Source organism: Pongo pygmaeus, chromosome 2, assembly GCF_028885625.2.
Source record: "Pongo pygmaeus isolate AG05252 chromosome 2, NHGRI_mPonPyg2-v2.0_pri, whole genome shotgun sequence".
NCBI lineage: Eukaryota > Metazoa > Chordata > Mammalia > Primates > Hominidae > Pongo > Pongo pygmaeus.
Genome location: NC_085930.1, coordinates 54,550,508 through 54,573,467, shown reverse-complemented (window position 1 = coordinate 54,573,467; position 22,960 = coordinate 54,550,508). Strand labels below are relative to the sequence as shown.

General features: G+C 34.6%; 1 protein-coding gene across 1 annotated transcript in view; it reads left to right on the top strand.

Annotated features, from left to right (window-relative positions):
- IQCB1 (IQ motif containing B1) overlaps nt 1-22,960 on the top strand; it is a 76,669-nt gene that overhangs the window by 40,720 nt on the left and 12,989 nt on the right. The window contains exons 8-12 of the mRNA XM_063662605.1: nt 7,287-7,465; nt 9,411-9,520; nt 11,066-11,175; nt 15,927-16,069; nt 17,702-17,850. Coding sequence (XP_063518675.1) covers nt 7,287-7,465; nt 9,411-9,520; nt 11,066-11,175; nt 15,927-16,069; nt 17,702-17,850 — 691 coding nt within the window. The remainder of the gene's footprint in view (nt 1-7,286; nt 7,466-9,410; nt 9,521-11,065; nt 11,176-15,926; nt 16,070-17,701; nt 17,851-22,960) is intronic.

Sequence of the window (22,960 nt, the reverse complement as noted above, 5' to 3'; positions counted from 1 at the left end):
GGTGCGGGATATAATCTCCTGGTGCGCCGTTTCCTAAGCCCGTCGGAAAAGCGCGGTATTCGGGTGGGAGTGACCCGATTTTCCAGGTGCCATCTGTCACCCCTTTCCTTGAGCAGGAAAGGGAACTCTCTGATCCCTTGCACTTCCCGAGTGAGGCAATGCCTCGCCCTGCTTCGGCTGGTGCACGGTGCGCTGCACCCACTGTCCTGCGCCTACTGTCTGGCACTCCTTAGTGAGATGAACCCAGTACCTCAGATGGAAATGCAGAAATCACCCATCTTCTGCGTCGCTCATGCTGTGAGCTGTAGCCCAGACCTGTTCCGATTCGGCCATCTTGGCTCCTCCCCAGCAATTTCTGAAGATTTTTAAAGTAGACAAAAGTGGTCAGATTACATTTCAGTTTGTTACTCTGGTGACTATGTGAAGGTAGATTAAGGGGAAGAAAACTCTATACAAAAAAGTCATAGTAGTCCAAGTGAAGTAATGATATCTTGTCCTTGGGCATTAGTACCTGGGATATGGAGTTTTTAAAATAATGAATTAAAATCATCAGGACTTTACTTCCACTTCTGATCAAGATGGAATAGTAGGGATGCATTTATCCTCCCACCTGAAAAAAAGGACAAAAACATGGAACATAATTTTTTGAGAAACTGGATATCAGTCAGTGAAAGAAAGTAAGCTCAGAGAAAAAGGAATCAACAAGGTGAATCTTACAATTGCTCTAACTTACAGTATTGAGAGTTTCCAGGTTGAAGTATTGGGAGAGGCATCCCAGCCAGCTTGAGTTGAAGCGATAGAGCTCAGAGTCTGGAGAGAACAAAATGGCTAGAGTTCACAGTCAGAATACTAGAGAAGAGAGCTATACACATAGAGAACCCCAGAGATCTGCAGAGGGTATCCTTCAAGTATTAAGTAGAGTACTGATCTGCACATTGTAAGGAACTACCCAATGCCAGGGATAACAATAATCCAAAAGGATTAAAAGGAACAGTGCAAGGAGCTCACACAGGGCCAGAAATAATGCCTGTTTCCAACAGCCAAACTGGAAAGCCTCATAAACAGTGGGTCATTGGGTAGAGTGTTCAGGAAGGTTTTACCCCAGTAGTGAGGAATAATTAGCATTAGAACGAGCACTATTCCAGATCATAAAAGCAAGACCCAAAAGGGTCAAACTGTTTCCAAGTAACTTAACTGCATGTGGTTATTGAACCTGGCTGTGTTTTAAAATTTATTTTATTGTAGGTTATACAAAAGTAGAAAGTTCACTAGAAATGGCTATCCTTCGATTTGGCTTTAAAAAGGATGAGAAAAATCCCACTTGTGCCATCATAGAATATTTGCTTTGATGACTTTTTTTCAATTTCTTTATTACTGTAAAATGACTATTTCTTGCAGTTACTGCAAACTGATAGATTCTACAGTCATGACTATGCTACAAAACATACTACGATTCAACAGGTGATTTGATTTTACTGGTACTGAAATACTGGGCATGCAAATAAACAAGAAAACAGGATCTAAAATGAGAAGAATTAATCAAGACTGATAGATATGTTGGAATTAACAGACAAGGACACTAGTTATTATAACCATATTCCATATATTTAAAAATGTTGAATACAGACATATAAGACTCAAAGTGAATTTCTAGACATGAAATCTACAATATCTGCGATGAAAAATACACTGGATGGGATTAACAGCAGATTAACATTGCAGATTAGTGAACTTTAAGGCATATCAGTAGAAACTATCCAAAATGAAACAAAAAAGAAACAAGAGGAAAGAAAAGCATATCAGTGAACTGTGGGACAACTTGAACAACCTTACATAGGTGTAATCAGAGTACGTAAAGCAGGCAGTAGGGTCACAAAAAAATGTGTGAAGAAGTTATGGCTTAACATTTTCCAAATTTGATGAAAACTATAAACATGCAGATTCAAAAAGGTCATCAAACCCCAAGGGCAATAAATATGAAGAAAATTCCACATTGAGGCACATCGTAATCAAAATGCTCAAACCAGTGATAAAGAGAAAAATCTTAAAAGCAACCAGAGATGAAAAAACATTATATAGAGAAATAGAGATAAGAATGACAGCAACTTTCTTATCAGAAACAACACAAGTAAAAAGACAGTTGAATACTGAAAAAGAAAACTGTCAAATTAGAATTTTATGCTCAGCAGAAATATATTCAAAAGCAAAGATGAAATACTTCTTCAGAAATCACCAGCAGATCAACACTACAAAAAATATTCAAGGAGGTCCTTCCATCAGAAGGGAAATTCATCTACACAAAGAAATAGAGTATCGGAAATGGTGATTACATAAACATATAAGATAGTTTTTCTTATATTATTTTAATATATCTATAATATGTTTGCCTATGCAAAAATAATAATGTATTTGAGGAACATGTGTATAAGTAGAATGTATTCCAAAAAGGCATTAAGGCTGGGAGGAGATAAATGGAAGTATACTGATTTAAGGCTCTTATACTATACATGAAGTGGTATAATATCACTGTGATAAGTGATAAGACTGTGATAAATTGAAATGTATACTTTGAACCTCAAAGCAATGAAGAAAATAGCAAAACAAAGAATTTACAGCTGATAAGCCAACAAAGGCAATAAAAATGAATCATTGAAAAATATGCAATCCAGAAGAAGGAAGTAAAAAAAAAAAAAAGAACAAAGGAGAAACAAAACCAAGTGGTAGATTTAAACCTATCTATATTAGATGTAAATGTGGAAAAACTAAAGTTAAAAGACAGATTGACAGATTGGATTTAAAAAGTACAAGCCTACTGTATGCTGTCTACCAGAAATGCACCTTAGATATAAAGACACAAGTAGGTTAAAAGTAATGGGGTGGAACAAGATATACCATGCTTATACTACAGAAAGTTGAAGTACCTGTATTAGTATCAGATAAAGTAAGTTACAGAACAAAGAATATTTCTAGTGCTAAAGAAGGTTATTTCATAATCATAAAAAAGTCAGTTCATCAAAAGGATGTGTTTGTTTATTGACCTAATAGAGTTTTAAAATACACAAGTAAAAATTGACAAGAACTACAAGGAGAAATCCTCAATTAAAGCAAAAGATGTTAATATACCTCTTTTGATATTTAATAGACTAAGTAGGCAAAAAATTAGTATGACCACAGAAGATTTGAACAATAATATCAACCAATTTGACCTGATTGACATTTTACAAACATTCTACCAAACAGTAGCAGAATACATGTTCTTTTCAAATGCAGATGGAACATTTACAAAGAAGGGTGCATATTCCGGGCCATAAATAAAGTCTCAAGAAACATAAAAGGGGCTGGGCATGGTGGCTCACGCCTGTAATCTCAGCACTTTGCTGAGGTGAGCAGATCACTTAAGTCCAGGAGATCGAGACCAGCCTGGGCAGTATGGCAAAACCCCATCTCTACAAAAAGTACAAAAAATTAGCTGGGCATGGTGGCACGTGCCTCTAGTCCCAGCTACTTGGGATGCTGAGGTGGGAGAATCACTTGAGCCCAGGAAGCAGAGGTTGCAGTGAGTTGAGATCACGTCACTACACTCCAGCCTAGGTGACAGAGCGAGACCCTGTCTCAAAAAAAAAGAAAAAAGAAACGTAAAAGGATTTCAGTTATACAAAGTATGTTCTCTGGCCTCGATGGAATTAAGTTGGAAATTGATGCCAAGATCTCTGAAAAGTCCCCAGATATGTGGGAAATAATAACATTCATCTAAATAACTCACAAGACAAAGGAGAAATCAAAAGTGAAATTAGAAATTATTTTTAAATGAATGGAAATAAAAGCAACATGAGAATTTCTGGGGAAATTCTTAATTAAAGCAGAATGATACTTAGGGGAAAATTTATATCAGTAATGCCTATATATTAGAAAAGAAGAAAAATCTCAAATCATTGACCTCAGCTTTCCCCTTTAAGAAACTAGGAAAAGAAGGGGGAATTAAACTCTAAGCAGAAGAAAGAAAATGATAAAGGTTGAGCAGAAATCAATAAAATTCTAAGCAAACGTGATAGAGAAAATAAACCATAAACTGGATCTTTGAGAAGACTGAAGTTTTTTGAGAAAACAAACCATAAACTGGCTCTTTGAGAAGAAGAAACCTGTAGCAAGATTAATATGGAAAGGAAAAGACATAATACAAATGACCAATCTCAGGAATTAGAGAGGTAACATCGTAACAGAGTCTACAAATACTAAAAATATCACAAGGGAATAATATGAACAACTTTATGCTTATAAAATTTATTGAAAGACACAAACTACCAAAATTTACGCAAGGGGCATCAGAGAACCCAAATATACTCTAGATAGCTATAAAGAAAAATTGAATTTGTAGCTAAAAACCTTCCCACAAAGAGAACTCCAGGTCTGGATGGCTTTTTCACTGGTAAATTCTATTAAGCACTTCAGGAAGAAATAATAATCTTAAGCCAACTTTTCTAGAAAATCGAAAAGGAGGAAACACTTTCAACTCATTCTATGAGGTCAGCATTATCCTCATACCAAAATCAAACAAAGACATTATAAGAAAAGAAAACTACTCATCAGTGTACTCATAAACATAGAAATGTTCTGAACAAAATTTTATAAGTCAAATTCAACAATATATTAAAAAGTTAATACATCATGAATAAGTCTGGTTTATCCCGGGATTCAGGGCTGGTTTAATATTCTAAAGTCAGTCATTGTAACTTACGTTAACAAGTTAAAACGGAAAAAACATACCATCATATCAGTAGATACAGAAAAAGCTTTTGACAAAATCCATTATCTACCCCTGATTTTAATTTAAAAAAAAAAAAAAAAAAAAAGTCCTTGCAGCAAAGTAGTAATAGAAGGGAACTTTCTCAGAAAGCAGATCGGTGGTTGCCTGGGCATAGAATGATAGGGAAGGCAACAAGGGAGGAACTACAATGAAATACAAGGAAGCTTTTAGGGGTGATAGATATATTCATTTTCTTGTTTTATGTTGGTGAAACATGTCAAACTGATGAAATTATATGCTTTACATATATGCAGTTTGTTGTATATCAATTATATTTTTAAAAAGCTATTTAAAACAAAAATTATGAGGACTTGGTGAATGTTTTGATATGAGGTAGATAAAATAAATGGTGCAGTCAGATATGATACCAAGTTTTCTGTATTGGGTGATTAGACTGTGGTATGTGAAATATATAAGAAGTTGGTTTTGTGAGACAGATGATTAATTCAATGTTGGTTATGTTGAGTATAGGTAGTTCAACAAGCAGTAAAAGTAAGTATCTATATAAAGACTTATACACAAATGTTCATTGAGGTTTATTTGTGAAAAACAAGGACTAGCTAAAACTCAAATGTCCATCAGGTGAATAGGTAAACTAACTTCTGGAAGAGATTGGGACTAGAGTTACAGATTTACAAATCAGTTTATACATGGTAGTGAAAAACATGACAGAAAGTGAGATTAGTAGGAAGTGTGAATACAGTGAGAAAATAAATGGCTTGAAAATGGAGTCTTGGGGAATAACCTTTTAGGGTTATACTGGGGAAGTGGAGCCCACAAAGACAAATGAAAAAAGAATGGTCAGAAAAGTATGGGTGGAAGGTAGAGGGGAGACCAGAACTTTGTATCACAGAAGCTGAGTAAGTAGAAAGTATCAGATACAAACAAGTCTAGGAAAAGAATCACTTATGATATATATGTGACTTGACATTTGGGAAGTTATACTGATGAACTTATCAAGGATAGTATAGTGAAATAGTAAAAAATGAAAACTAGATGCAGTGGTTTGAGAAATGAGATGTGAGATAGTGGCGACAGAGAAGATTGGATTAGAAGAGAAGCAGAGAGATAAGATGGTAGTGGTATAGAGAGGATGTCTTTAAGATTAGGAGGTTGAAGAGCATCTAAAAGCATTTAAACTACTGTATTACATTATAGCACAAATTCTTGGTGGGATATGGAGTAAAGATGTGATAAGATTGGGATAGGGATATCTGTAGAAGGCTTTCTGAGATGAGCATATTTTTTATCTGAGTTTTGAATGGTGTGATGGCATTGACTGATGGGAAAGGGTGAGCATCCTAGGCATAGGGAATAGCATGTGAGAGACACAGTGGCACAGAAGTAGATGTCACAAAGATTCTCACATATTTTGATTGGATAACTTTATAAAGTCTTTCAACTCAGAGATTTTTACATTTAAGGTATGTTGCTGATCTCTTAACAAAATTATTTTAGTAACTACTAAAGTACAATTTTCAAAAAGCTCAAACATGAGTCTTATACAAATATAAAATTTGACTGCTCAAAATTTTATTCAACTAATTAATGAGGAAACAAATAAGATATTTATACAGGGTCAAAGGAGAATTTGAGGAAAATAGATTTATGGAGTTGGTTTGTCGAAGGAATGTAGAAATAAATTTGCTGATAGATTTTTTAAAATTTGCTAATAGGAAAATATGACTTATAAAGCAATGTAGCCTTTAGAATTACCTTCTCTACTGGACAGAAATCATTTGTATTGCTTTGAATAAGAGTCTGTTTACATTGCTCTTAGATAAGAATAAGAGTCTTTGGCATTGTTTTCTACCAGCCAACCTCTATTTTTACAGAATTGTAAAATATTTTAATAGTGAGTAGAAAATTAAACAGAGGTACATACGCCTAGAAAATCACATACTCCTTATGGGGGTAAATAAAAGGATACTCACTAACCCTTTCCTTTTGACTATTTCTAAGTTTTAGATCATTTTTCACGACATCAGTCATACAAGATGGGTTGTTAGTATAATGAAGGAAATACCAAGGAAGGATTTTAAGTTTCTCCTATATTAAGCACAAGATAGAATTCCTATGGCATTTTTGTCTTTGTACATCATTTAACAATTAACTGTGTACATGTCTTGATTTCACTTTTATCATTGCCTTGAAGCTTTTAAATTATTTATTGTTTAGTATTTTGCACATTTATCTTTCCTCCTTGATTTGATTGCAGGCTTCTCAAAGGAGAGGGCTTTGGCTACTTTGTATTCTCTATTGTACCTAGCACACATGGTACCTTGCACATAGTAGGAATTCAATAAATATTAAGTGACTGAATATGATATCTTCTTGGAACCAACATATATTTGAAAAAGTGGTTATATTCTTGGATCAGGACACAGTCCAGCATCAAGTTACTGAATCTTATATTTTGAATTTGTTGTGATACCTGTGCATCAATTAGTAATGGTACTTTTTTTTAATTTTGTTCTATTAGTGGTGATTTACTCAGAATAGGAAGAAAAGCCCTGTATTCAATTTTAGATGAAGTTATTTTCAAGCTTTTTTCAACTCCTAGTCCAGTCATAAGAAGTACTGCTACAAAACTCCTACTGTTGATGGCTGAATCCCATCAGGAAATTTTGATTTTACTAAGACAAAGTACCTGCTACAAAGGTAGTGCATTCATTCTTTCTTTTCTTGGGATTCTCAAAAAGAAAATTTTTATTGATGGTTTATGAAAAACAAAATTCTTATATTTTAAAGAGTTGATAACTGAACTATGTAGATAAAACTCACAACAGATACCAATTCAGAAAAAAAAGTCTTTATATAATCAAGCTATCTTCATGTCACTACAGATAGCATGTGGAAGATACTTTTCTGATCAGGTTGCCATAAATATTTACTCCCTCTCTGACAAAAAGGTTGTGTGTTGAATATACCATATAGTATAGTAAAATAATGACCAAAAAGATCAGTGACCTTATCAAGACCAGCTTTAGTGGAGAAAATGGAACTGTGTTTGAGAGGCCAGTAGCCCTTATGGTATTTTGAACTATCAATAATTACTCAACACTGCCTTTCCTCAAAAACAAACAAAAAAAATTGCCTTACCTCCAAAATCAAATACATATGTGAATTAAAAGTCAGAAATTTTGAGGATAAAAGGAGTAAGTGTATATATATTCTCATATAATAGCTTTCATTTAATTGAGCATTTACTGTGTGTCAGGCACATTCTATATACTTTATATGCATTAAAATATTTAATCTTTACAACAATCCTATGGGATAGATATTCTTATCCTTATTTTATAGATATAGAAACAGAGACATGGTAATTTGCCCAAGGTCACAAAGGTAGTATATATATTTTTTAATTGCCAAGCAAAGTTATATGTTATCTTTGTTTTATTTCTTTGCTGACCAGAGCCATGTATGTATTATAATCTATTTTTTTATTCAACGTGGTCAAGAAATGGGATTCTAGTTCATTAAATATACTTATTAATATAGGGTTATACTGTATGGGAATTTTTAAAGGTTAGAATATAATATGATGCATTTAATACCTAAACAACTAGAAAGGTCTTTATCATTCTTGATGATTTTGAAGACATTGTAATAATGTACCTTGAATTAGTCATTACTGAGGGTATTGTAGGAATAGAGAGGGAAAGTACCAGTAATAGAGCTGTTTAGTTGATATTGTGCCAGATAGACATTTTTCAATTCTGTAATTCAATTCCTAAAGAAATGTGAATGTCCAACAGAGTCGTTATAAAGGAATTTTACCTGAATTCTTTTCCCTTTCTTTGACTTATATCTCAATAGCAGAACTTATTCAGGTCCCTGAAGATATTTTACAGTTATTAATACTGCTGAGAACTTGGGTGTTGAAGAGAGTATAAGGCATTAAAAGATCCATATAGTGGTTTCCCGAATTATACACTACAAGGCAATTTTACCTTATGTATTTATTTTGAATACACACATTATAATACATCATTTCAGCATACCCTGGAAATAGTACTTACTTTGTACCTTTACTACTACTGTGTATTATTTTGGCATGAAACTGTACTATACACTTCACCTATAATGTTTTCCCAGGAACCTATTGATTTGCCCCAAATTATATATGTTACCATATGTTTATATTTAATAATATTTTTCAACTAATAATGACTAATAATAATCTGCATAAGTGCTTCCACAGGGCAAGCATTTAATGAATATGTGTCTGTAGTAATTTATCTTTAAAATGTTTCCATTTAAGTATTTTTGTTCAAATAAAAAAAAATATATCTCTACTTTTTGATTTACCACAGTGATTCCATCCAGCTCCTTTTTTTTTTTTATTAAAGAGATTGTCTAGACACATTTTTTTTTTATCAGATCCCACAATTGAGCACGTAAGAATTTTCAGGAGGGAGGAATATCTTAAAGATTTCAACCTGGAATTCTCTGAGAAAAGGAAAAAGAAAAATCGTGTGATTAATTTTGTTTTCATTTGTTTTTAAGCCAGACTTTTTAGCTTCAAATTAATACTGATTAGATAACAAAATCATATTTTATTATTATAATAATAGTTGTACCTTTTGCTATTCCATTTCAGGACTCAGAAGTCTACTAAGTAAACAGGAAACTGGGACCGAATTCAGTCAAGAACTTAGACAACTTATTGGCCTTTTAAGCCCAACGGTCTATCAGGAAGTAGAAGAGCAGGTATTAAGTTACAAAAAAAAAAAAAAATTGCATGATATTAGCTGACTATATTAAACCTTAGTTTTCCTTAAATGTTCCTCACTTTCTTTCTCTTAAGACTTCAAGCAAAATACCCCCAAAATAGAAATATCTTTAAATTTTTTACTCAGGAGGTTGAGGCAGGAGGATTGCTTGAGTCCAGGAATTGGAGACTGCCCTATGATCACACCCATGAATAGCCACTGCACCCCAGCCTGGTCAACATAGCAAAACCCCATCTTTAAAATACAATGTTACAAAATTGTATCTCTCCTCCATTCAACCTGCTGAAAAACATAATTTCAATCTCCCATTTACATCTGTTTATAGATACTGCCACATCAGTTTCATTCAGCATTTCTCATGAAAGCCCCATCTCTGATGTTTATTTTCTTTTATCTATAAGCTATTTAAACTTTTAAAATTGTTTTTCCAAAAAAATCTCTAATTGTAGCAAACTGTATTTATGGTCACCTATGGCTACCCTTCTTGTTCTTTGAGATACAACAATAATGCCTTTTCCTTTGTGTAAGAAATGGTATTAATAAAAATTATTTAGAAATTTGAGGCAGCAAGTTATTGATTATTTCATCATACTTCCTCTAGTATACTCAAAATGATGGCTCTAAATAGCCCATTCAACAGGAAGAGGCATAGAGCTTTCTGATTTCCAGATAAAGACTTAAATATGGAAAGCATCTAAAATGACTAAAGATATTTTTTAATTTAAAAGGAAAAGGGGACATTGTATATCCAAAATCCAAAACCAAAAAGGCAATAAATTGAAAAATACAAGCAGAAACCATGAAAAGAAGTCCAGTAAGGCAGGAGAATGGGTTGGGGGAGGCTGGAAGGAAGAGTGCAGAAGAAGGGAATTTCTTTTTTCTGTATATATGAACCGTCATGAGTTTAGATTAATCTCAAAACTATGCATGTGCTCAAATTCATATTGATTAGGTAACAAAATCATAAAACTATCTTTTGTTATTAATAGTTGTACCCTTTGCCATTCCATTTGAGGACTCAGAAGTCTATTAAGTAAACAGGAGACTGGGACAGAATTCAGTGAAGAACTCAGGCAGCTCACTGACCTTTTAAGCCCAATGGTCTGTCAGGAGAATAGCATATCAAAAGCTTACAGAACTAAACAGAGATTCGAGCAAACATCCACAATGGTCAACAGAGCTTATAGTTTGAACCTAACTAGGTTGATTGCCTATTAAGTAAAAACATTAACATGTTAGCTCAAAAAAGATATTCAGGTGGACTATGAAATCTTTGAAAAGGAAATGGAAGTGAGATTATTCCGGGAGAATTTGGAGCTAACTAGACTATGTCTTGAGTATGTTCTAGAAATTGCCTTACCAAGCCTAACATACCTCCTTTGGGAGGTAAGGTTTAATATTCTTACCCATCTTGTTAGAGCTAGAGATTAATACTTGCCCTGACCTGATACTTTAAGAGGTAACCTTTTCTTTTTTAAAAGACCTTCCTAGAGATATCTCTAAATTATTTTCGGCATTTCAGAAACTACATCAGGCAGCATGCTTGATTCAAGCCTATTGGAAGGGTTTTCAGACAAGAAAGAGATTAAAGAAGCTTCCATATGCTGTGATTGCTTTGCAGAGGAGTTTCAGGTAAAAAAATTTGGTGAGGGGATTGATGATCATAGAATCTTACTAGAGTACAGTTCAATTGAAATTTAGGTGATTTTTTAAAAATTTCCTACTATGTTTCTTGTTATGTTTTCATTTTTTCCCCATACGTTTCTGGGTACCAACACTCCAGTAACCAGATGCACTTTCAAAGCAAAGGATGTAAGACAGGAATCTGATGTGTCAAATATGCAGTCCTATCCACTTAATAAGATATTTGGGGAGGGGCCAAGCCTACAAAGGGAGCCAATGATAGTTATATTATTAAACCCTCAAAACCAACAGTTATCGTAATTTTGTGTATATAATTATAACAATAACATGTATGCGTATAAGAGTTTAAGTCTGTTAACCTGATTTTCCTGAATAAATATGGCATGGATGGATATCTTCATTGAATTATGATATAGTTTGGCATTTATTTCAAGTAGACTGAAAAGGAAATACTGAAGACATAGCCCACTTTCTGAAATGACTTAACCAATCCAGATCCTCCAAGATCACAGAACAGGGAAAAATAACTTAGCTTCTAGGTAATTTCTGATAAAGAAGATCTGTTTCAGAGGTGACTTTTTCAAGCAGCCTAACTTAAAGCCAAGCTTTAGTTTGCTAAAATGAAACTGGCATTTTACAGAAGTTAATTTTTTATAGAAAACTGAAACTATTCTTTTAATAACTGCAGATGCATTTCTCAGTTATAAAAACATTTAAAAATAGCTCTGGGGTTCAAAATACTATGTAGTCACAGAGTTGAAGACATTGAAATCACTCTAGCTAACTGTGTCTCTTAGTGGGTATCCTATTAATTGATGAACGTTTTCTTCAGGGAAGAATTAAAGATGGATTTTAAATATTGGGCGTGAATATTGTTGGTAGCAAAGAAACGAATTAATTTTTAAATATATATCAAATGCCTAGTATATGCCAGGGGATCCATCCCCTGGCAGTTTAACAGGTTCGAGTTTGTATCTCACTTCAGCAGCTTACTGGTTGAATGAACTTGGACAATCCCCCACCTCTCTCAGCCTCAAAATTCCAATCTATAAAATGAGAATAATAGTTTATACACTTGTATGATCAAGATAATGTAAAATTTGAGATAATACAAAGTTTTTAGCATATTATCTGGCACTTAAAAAATGATAGGAGGAAAAATGCATATGGCACATTTTCTATCCTTGAAAATTTACAAATCTAGGTAGACAGATGCATTAAATAGGTAGTACTAATGAGAGGCAAGTATTATCCATCTATTATTACTCCAAGTTTATTGCCTATCTTACAAGCTGTTTTTTTTTAAAGCATATCTGTGGTTAGATAAATTTGGGAAATATTGAGTACTTTTTGAGTCACAGTGTATATTTTTCTACCCAAAGCATCTGAGGTGCTCTTGGTATTGCCTCTGTGGTGAATTCAGATGGAGTAGGTATTACTTATGGATTCCACCTGCTATCATCCTTAGTTACCTGTCATCTTAAATTTAAAAGTGCCCTTATACATGGATTCAGAGCATTAATGTTTAGTCCCACAAGAGTTCCCAAATTTGCTCATATACTCTCTTTCAATATTAAAATCTCTATTTAAAAGTAGCCCAGGATTACAGATTTTTTTCTACTTAGAAGTGTATCTAGGGAATCTAATATTCCATTATTTTAAAATAGAAATTCCATTGCTTTCTTTATGTAACCAGAAGAGTTATAAATACTTCCATTAAAAAAGATAAGCTGTGAAGCAAAAATTATTTAAGTCTCACATTTTGTGTTTGTTGCCTTTCCAGTATTTTTGCATTTGAGGTTCCAGAATATACTGAAATGCAGTTCTAACCTGTTGGATTCTATTTAATTTTTTAATTTTCAGTTTTCCCCAGTTCAGCACCTTCCCTCTTCTATTAGTTGTAACAGTTCATGCAAATGTCTCTTGCTTCCTTTGTAGCTTGGTTTTTTTTCAAAGGTTATTTCTGTCTCTTTGTGCTCAGGTCTTATCTCAGTAATTTCCCCCTCCCATGGTTTTGGGAGAGAGTGCCCACCAGTCACACTTATGGGTCCAGATTGATTAGTGTTCTTTAGATTCAGCAAGAGGCATTCTTTTATAGTCACACCCTTGCTAATGCACTTTCATAATGGTTTCTTTTTTATTTAGTCATTTCTCATATTAAGAAACTTTACTATCTCTTAAGTACTCTTCTTCAGCAAGGTTTTCTGAAGCAGCTAACAGCTGCTCTAGTTATCTTAGAGAAACCTCACAATTTACCTACCTCTATCATAGTGCTGATTTTTAAGTGTTTTAATTACATTTGTTGATTTCATCTTGAAACTGAACTTCTTAAATGCAGATAGCATCTTTTTTCTCTCTCTCCCTCTGAGGCACAATGTCTTGGCAGCAGAAAGTTTGGTCAGCTCTCACTTTAATGGTAAAAATTCAGATTGATTAAATGTAAATCATGGAATTTACTTATTTTCAGAATATGACATCTGATCAGTCATTTCATTTTCAGAAGTGTAGTACAGATGCCAGGTGGTCCAGTGCCTACTAATTCTTACAAAGAAACCAGTTGGAAGAATAATTGTTTGATTTTTGAGTGATTAGAGAAACTCTGAACAAAATAACTAGATGTTATTTAATAATAAATGGGGGAATTACATTCAAAATCACTTCAGTTCCTAATAAATGTTTTCAAATATGAAAGTAAAACATATGAATCCAATAAGCACACCTGTTTACAATTTAGTCCCTATTTAAATCACCAGATCTCACTTTTGTCCTGTCTTTCTGGTTTGTACTTTACTTCCACCTTCATGCTCCATAGTCTTTTCATTTTTGCCATATTTCATAGCCTACATGCCTAAATTGTTTCTCAAATCCAGTTTTCTGACAGATTAAATATTCTAGCAGATGCAATTTTAATGATTACTATGTTTTTCATACTAATAGTGTAAAATGGTATTTAAAATATTGATAATGCAGTATTAGACATTATAATCTATAGCCAATTAGAAGTTAGAGGTAGTTTTTTGTCGTTGTTGTTGTTTTGAGGCAGAGTCTCACTCTGTCACTCAGGCTGGAGTGCAGTGGCACGATCTTGGCTCACTGCAACCTCCACCTCCCAGGTTCAAGCTCCTGCCTCAGCCTTCCAAGTAGATGGGACTACAAGTGCACACCATCACACCCAGCTAATTTTTGTATTTTTGGTAGAAATGGGGTTTCACTATGTTGGCCAGGCTGGTCTCAAACTCCTGACCTCAGGTGATCCACCCACCTTGGCCTCCCAAAGTGCTGGGATTACAGGTGTGAGCCACCGTGCGCGGCCGCAGAGGTAGTTTTTTTAAAAATCAGTTTAAAAGGAGGCTCTGTTTAGGGCCTGCTCTCTTTTACCCTCTATGAATGGGTAAGAGATAAAACAAAGAGCAAGAGACACTTAGAACTATTCAACTAGCCCTAGATCTTCTCTGGAATCTTTTGACCCACATATACTTTTGAGGTCTTCTCTATCCTTGATAATAGGGATAAGAAAGAAGTTTCAAAACAAATAAATACTCTGCCCTAAGTAGAAAGCTAGAGAAAATTTAAGTTGTAATTGATGGAAGAATTCATGAGAAACAACCACAGGAACTATTTTGAGTTGAAAATTCAGTTGAAAAATCATAATAATCCTCTCTAACTATACTATAATGAAGTCTGACTATTAAGAGTACAAAGCTATAGCCAAGGTACCACATTTGTTTACAGTTTAATTCTAAGAATACAGTTTAAAAAAAAGATCTAAGAGAAAATGTTCTTGAGGGAGACACATGTCAAATTAAGTCTATAGAGGTAAAGTAAGTAGTTTGTTCTGCCTCTCTTCTTATCCTCGTTTTCTTTTTCTGTGGGTGTCTGAAAGCATTTTGAGTATATTTACTGTAAACTGACACTTGTAGTCTCCTTACATAGTGATATTGGAAGCAACAAAAACTAGATGGGAATGGCTAAGGAGAAATTTTGGTGAATAAAAGCAGATAATACAGAAATTATAATTATATAAAATGTTTGTGGCCACATGAAAATTTTCATAACCAGTTATGAAAGTAATGTTCAGTTGTCAATAATTGAGAAATAGGCATAAGAAGAAAATAAAGATCAACTGTAATTACACCATGCAGTAAAAATCACTTGAAATTTTAATGTTTTTTATTTATTTTTCTGTGTAAGTAAATGTAAGTTTTTTGACACAATTTTGATCTCATTCTTCTATATCCTGATTTTCCTTTTACCTGACATTAGATCATCAGTATATTCTCATGTCACTAAACATTCTTCGAACATTTTATGTTTTCATAGTTCATAGAATCCCATCCCATCAGGTGAATGAACCAGTATCTGTTTGTCCAACTCCCTGTTGTGAGACAAAGTTTGTTTTCAACTTGTTACTGTTGTAATACTGTGGAGAACATTTTTGAACATAAATTTTTACATATATATCTGATTATTTCCTTAAGAAAATTATTTGTAATGGAATTAATTGGTCATCACTTTTAAGGCTTTTTATTTATATATTTCAAATATTTTTCCAGACTTTTAATGCATATATTCAAATATTTCTCCAGAAATGTTGCGCAACAGCAGCAGATGACAACCTTGTTAACACTAGAAATTATCTTAAAATTTTTTCTGTTTACATTTATTTGATTACTAGTGAGATTATGCATTTTTTCATATGATTTATGAAAATTATGTATAACACACTGTTTCCATCACAGATCCAAACGATCAAAGATGTTGCTGGAGATAAATAGGCAGAAGGAAGAAGAGGACCTCAAATTACAATTGCAGCTTCAAAGACAGAGAGCCATGAGACTTTCCCGAGAATTGCAGCTGAGTATGCTCGAAATAGTTCATCCAGGTGAGTGGCAATATCAACTTTATAAATATAAGAATATTTAGGTTATCTTTTAACAAACCAAGTTTTCTAGCTAAGTGATGATTTTTTTTTAAATTTGGACTTTTCTCCTTTTTCTCTGTTTTTCAGATAAACTTTATTAGATCTTCTGAGTTCAAAAACGGTTACTATTTTTTCAATTCAGACCTATTAGTTGATGATGAACAATCTCCCCACCAGTTTTTTTTTCTTATCCTTCAGATAATTTAGTGAAACATAAAAATTTATGCATAAAGATAGCTGTTAGAGACACAAAGATACTTCTTGAACTGAAACAAGGAGCTGGAATATTATTACATTCTGCCATCAGAACTTAACTCATTCCTTAGTACAAATGTGACATCTTCTTGCAGCCTTTGACAGACTAAGCTGAAATTAATAAGAAGGTGTGGTCTGAGAGGTCTTAGTGGTTTCAGTATTATCTTCAAATTCTTTTACCTGTCTTCTTGTTATTCGATCCAGGGTCCTTCACTAGCCCTTTATTTCACTTCATCTCCATTAAATATAGATGTTTTCTAGGGTTGCATCCTCACCTTATTCCTGTCATTTTGCTCTTCCTGGGGTATCCATCCGTAACTGCAGCTCAACTCTCAGCTGAGTGCTGAGCAGTCTCAAATCTGGTCTCCATCTTCACCTACTCTCCTAAGCTCTTAGAGCAGAATTGCCCAAGAGAAATTTTTACAAAAATGAAAGGTTGTATATCTATACCATCCAGTAGGGTAGCCAGTGGCTAGAGATGGCTATCGAGTATTTGAAATATGGCTAGTGCACTGAAGGACCTGAATTTTAATTTTACTTTATTTTAACCCAAGTAGCCACTTGTGAATAGTTTCTACTCTATTGAATAACACACCTCTGTAGCCAACTGCCTATTGGATCCAGCTTTACCTGGATATCCGTAGGCATCCCAAACACCAAAGTCATTATCTTACCCTTCAGATTTCCTTTTCCTTTATTCCCCATCTCAGGTAATGGCACCAACAACTTACTCAGTTTCCCATTTGAGACATCCTAGAGTCCTTTCCCTCTTTTACCTCCATATCCAATTGATCATTAAATTATATCAGTTTCTTATACTCCCCCAAATACACGCCCCTTTTTATTAACAATTCTACGGCCTTATTCTGTCACATATGTACTGTGAACCCTGGGCTGTATGCTGAGCAACTCCAAGAAAGCAAAAAGAAAGTCATCTGTATAACTGACTGAGTGACTTAAGAGAAATTTGGAAGCGTGTAGAGTAGAGAACACATACACACATTTTGCCCTTTCTCTCTGGTGGTACTGAATGACTTCTTAATCGTGTACTTAGGATTTTTTTTCTTTTTTATTGTTCTTTGTGTCAGATTTTCAGCCATTTTCTTATTACTCTACCACAAAAATATTATATGAGTTCTTTCTGTAAAGAAGCTGCATAATCTGGGAAAGCTCTGTTTCTAAAATCTTAGAACCGTGGTAAAATAATAGAATTGGGAAAATTAGTGAACAATATTGACAAAAATAAAAATGCAAGATTATTATTATCATTGTCATGATTCCAGAACTTAAGAAAGCATGGTAGTGAGTATGTTGTAACAGTGTCTATCATCTTTTTAGGTCAGGTGGAGAAACTCTATCGGGAAATGGAAGAGAAATCAGCATTGATTATCCAGAAACATTGGAGAGGGTACAGGGAAAGGAAAAATTTTCACCAACAGAGGCAGTCTCTCATAGAGTATAAAGCAGCTGTCACACTTCAAAGAGCAGTGAGTCTAATGTAGTGAAAAGAGTTCTGAATCAAGAGGCAAAAACATGAGTTCAAAACTGACTTTGCTAATTACCTGTTGTAAAGCCTTGGTCAAGACACTTAGTTTTTTCTTTTGTAAAAGAAAAACCCCTTACCTTTGGCCAAGCTGATTTAGACACTCAGTCCTTAGTACTGCCTTAGAACCTTGTACATCATTTACTATACTGCAATGTTGTTTTGTTAATTATTTCCCTTCTTACTTGGGCTGTGAGTTCTTCAAGAAGAAGGAGCTAAGTCATATTGTTGTCAGCTCATCACATGTGCTTGATGTATGAATAGATGTTTACCCTTACTCTTTTCACTCAGTTGTTATGTGGATCAGATACCCTAATTTATGGGAATGTATTTTGTAAATTACAAAGTTCTGTGCAAATGCAGCATGTGATATTTGATTTTTTTAATGCACAGATGAGATATTAGGTATATTTAGATCATTATAACATTTTAATTGTAGAATTGTATTTTTTTTTTTTCAAGACGGATTCTTGCTCTGTTGCAAGGCTGAAGTGCAATGGCACGATCTTGGCTCACTACAACCTCCGCCTCCCAGGTTCAAGCAATTCTCCTGCCTCAGCCTCCCGAGTAGCTGGGACTACAGGCATGCACCACCACACCCATCTAATTTTTGTATTTTTAGTAGAGACGGGGTTTCACCATATTGGCCAGGATGGTCTCGATCTCTAGACCTCGTGATCTGCCCACCTCAGCCTCCGAAAGTGCTGGGATTACAGGCGTGAGCCACCACGCCCGGCCTCTTATTCTTAAATAGCAATCTTTCTGTGATCTCTCTAGAGCATAGTACTATTTTGTTGCCTTGGAAAAGCATAGTACAAGGTGGTTTTTTAAATTTAATGACTAGTTTTCCTAACATCCAGTTGTTCTCTTATACATGGTTAACTTTCATATTAGGATGTCAGGTCCTATAGCATTTAGCCTAACAATCCCTTACTGAATTTTTGGGTCAATTTCAGTTTTCTACTGTGATAGATTTTGAACAGTCTCTGTGATTAACTTTTTACGAAGTTTTTTTTTTTTTAATCATCCAAAAAACATAGTAGAATAAATACTAGAGAAATAGGAAGAGATGCCTGCCTCCTACTCCTTCTTCAGGCTCTTCTGGGGATCTCAGGTTGTATCTGCAACAAACAGTCCTGCACCATCACTGTATCACACGTACTCCTGATTTTTACCTTCTGCTAAACAAAGCCATCTAAGGGATAACCAGTTGATATTAGGGTTGGAGACACTTCCTTTGGAGTAACCTCTGGCTTCTTTCTAATACTTTTACCTCATAAATACCTCCTTTTTAAAGTCTTCCCTGTCATAGAGTTAGCTGGGCCCTTATTAAGTTGACTTACTACCTTGCCTGATTTAGATGACCCCAATACTTTGTAAAAGGATCCTCTACTGTAAAGTGAAATATCCTGGTTTGCCTACCATTTCTTAGAGAAAAAAGTAGGGGTCATCATAGGAACATATCTGAAGGCTATGAAGGCAAAGTTGTTTTGGCTTTTATACTTCCCATTGGCACGAAAGGAAGATTAGTCACATTTGCCTCATATCTGCTTTAGCTAAAAAAGGAATGAGTCTCTGTTTAAGAGCAAAAAGGGATGGGTCAAGGTCATGTTTATAGTCTTTGCATCTCATTAATAAAAATAAGATGAAGTCAAAGCAAAGTTAGCCAAAATGGAAAAGGAAATAAGAGGGTTACTTTTTTTTTTTTTTTTTTAAGAGACATGGTCTCACTCTGTCACCCAGGCTAGAGTACAGTGGTGTGTTCATAGTTCATCACAGCCTTGAACTCCTGGGCTAAAGTGATCCTCCTGCCTCAGCCTCCCTAAGCGCTGAGATTATAGGCATGAACCACCATGCCTGGCCAAGAATTACTTTCAAAGAAGGAAAAGAGAAAGAAAAATGGGAAAGTACACTGAGAAAAGAAATAGAAAAATAGAGAAGATTAAAACAAGGCAATAGTCAATAAAGGATACATTTTGCCATATTTTTAAAGCATCCTTTTCTTCTCTTTTCTTTTCTTTTTTTTTCTTTTGAGACAGAATCTTTGTCTGTCTCCTAGGCTGGAGTGCAGAGGTGCAATCATACCCCACTGGAGCCTTGATCTGCGAGGCTCAAGAGATCCTCCCACCTCAGCCTCCGTAGTAGCTGGGACTACAGGCTTGCACCACCAAGCCCAGCTAATTTTTTTTTTTTTTTCAGTAGAGACTAAGTCTCACTCTGTTGTCCAGGGTGGTCTCCAACTCCTGAGCTCAAGTGATCCTCCCACCTCACCCTCCCAAAGTGCTGGAATTACAGGTGTGAGCCACTGTGCCTGGCCTAAAGTATCCTTTTCTAAGACACACTAGAGACCTGCACTGTTCAATAAAATGATCATTAAGCATACGTAGCTGGCTATGGAGAACTTGACACGTAGCAAGTCCAAATTGAAATGTGTTGTAAGTGTAAAATACCCACCAGATTTTGAAAATGTAGCATGAAGAAAAAGTGTAAAGTATCTCATTAATACTTTTTTATATTGATTACATGATGAAATACTAATATTTTGTGTATATTGTTATATGTTTTCTATAACTCAGTAAATATTGTTTCGCCCATTTTTTATTTTCTTATTGTGACTACTAGAAAATTTAAAATTACATATATGACTCACATTATATTTCTGTTGGAACTGCAACTGATCTTGCTAAGAAAAAAATGGGAAATAATTCATTAGCCTCATTGAAAGTAATATACCGGCCTGGGCAATGTCGCAAAACCTCATCTCTACTAAAAATACAAAAATTAGCCAGGCGTGGTAGCATGTACTGGTAGTCCCAGCTACTCTGGAAACTGAAGTGGGGGAAAATCACCTGAGCCTGGGAAGTTGAGGTTGCAGTGAGCTGTGATCACACCACTGCACTCCAGCCTGGGCAATAGGAATAAGACCCTGCCTCAAAAAAAAAAAAAAAAAAAAAAAAAGTAATATAAAGGAGTAGGAATATCCTTTCAATGAGTGTGTTTTCAATGAGGCCTGAAAACAAGGCCGGGCACCGTGACTCATGCCTGTAAATCCTAGCACTTTGGGAGGCTGAGGCGGGAGGATCACTTGAACTCAGGAGTTTGAGACCAGCCTAGGACACATAATAAGACTCTTTCTCTACAAAAAATTAGCTGGGCTTGGTGGCACATATCTGTAGTCCGGGCTACTCGGGAGGCTGAAGTGGGAAGATCACTTGAGCCCAGGAGGTTGAGGCTGCAGTGAGCCATAATCAAGCCACTGTACTCCAGCCAGGGTGACAGAGTGAGACCCTGTCTTAAAAAAAATGCCAAAAAGTAGGGGTACTAGGGAAATTTTCTAAACCGCTTCTTAGTGCCCACTCTTAAATATCAGGTGAAAGATAAGTATCACTGAATATCTGAGGAAAGCCAAAGAGAAAACAAATGGAATAAAACTACTTGATATAATATAAACATTGCAGGTATAAGGAAAAAAATTTTTTAATCTGTTATTAATATCCTCAGAGAGATAAGGAAAGGTAATATAAGAAACAAAACCAAGATACCATATAAAATGGAGCACATAGAATAAAATTTGACAGGGAAAACTGAAAGACTAATAAAAGGACTGTGGGGGAAAAGTTAAAGAAATCTCACAAAAAGCAAGGAAAAAAGATTTTGCCAGTGGCACACACCTGTAATCTCAGCTACTCAGAAGGCTAAGGCAGCAGGATGGCATTAGCTCAGGAGTTCTAGGCCAGCCTGGTCAACATATGAAATATCATTAGAAAAAGAAAAAAATAGAATCTTTAATTAAAAAAAAAAAAATGGATAGAAAAGACTACCAGTCTAGGAGGTCAAACAGCCAAACATTTGAAATCAAGAACAAGAAAAAACAGAAGACGGAAAATCAAGAACAAGAAAAAACAGAAGATGGAAAATCAAATAACTTAAGATTTCCAAGAACTGAATGTCATGAATTTGAGATTAAGGGGACCAATTAAGTGTCCAATACAGTGACAGAAACACTTCTACATTTGTTTCATAATACTGTAAGATGTACTAGGAACAAAAGGACTTCTTGACAGGAACATTGGAAACTAAAAAGTATTGAAGTAAGATTGTCACATATTTGAAGGAAAATGATTTCCAACTAGAATTCTATACCCAACCAAATTATTAATTAAAGATAAGGACAGACCAAAGACATTTTTAGATAAGAGGGAATAACCTGAGAAAGAAGGCAACATGGAGTCCAAGAAACACAAGGGAAAGATGAAAAGTTGTCACTGAGATGATGGTGAATGGAGACCACAGGATGACAGCTATGCCCAAGGTGTAGAGAGCAGTCAATCCAAATTACAGCAGGTCAGGAAGCTCCAGAAAATGTGTCCAAGAAAAGAATTTGATAGAATGGCTGATGTATTTTAATGTGTTGAAAATTAGGGCAGGGTTTGTAAAATATAATCGGTAGTATGGAAAACAAAGCATGGGAGAAAAGAGAATTAATAATTCCAGAGAAAATAAAAATGTGCAAGAAAGGAAAAGTAATTATAGTATACTATATTGTTCAAAAGTGAATAGCCTTTATGTGGTCATAATTTTGTAAACATTGAACATTAATTTAACATTAAAATTATGATGTAATAATATAGGATGGATGGGGAGTAGAAACAGTGAAAGACAGCTAAATTCATACATTTCATACAAGAAAATCAATAGATGATACCTATATCTGAAAAAAAAATCATGGAAAAATGGATGGAGCTAAATATCAAAAGAATAACCTGAATTAAATTGTTGCCCTTGAATCAGGGGACAGGGTAAGTGGGTAACTCTAGTAAGAATTCTAGTAATTCTTATGAAACTGACAAATTAAACAATAGCATTCTAGTAATTCTTACAAAACTGACACATTAAACAATAGAGTTACATCAGCAAACTTTTCTGGGAAGGGCTATATAATAAAATATTTTAGGCTTTGCAGGTCATGCAGTGTGTCACATGTATTCAGTTATAGCACAAAAGCAGCCAATGAGCATGGCTGTGTTCCAATAAAATGTTATTTGTAGAAGTGG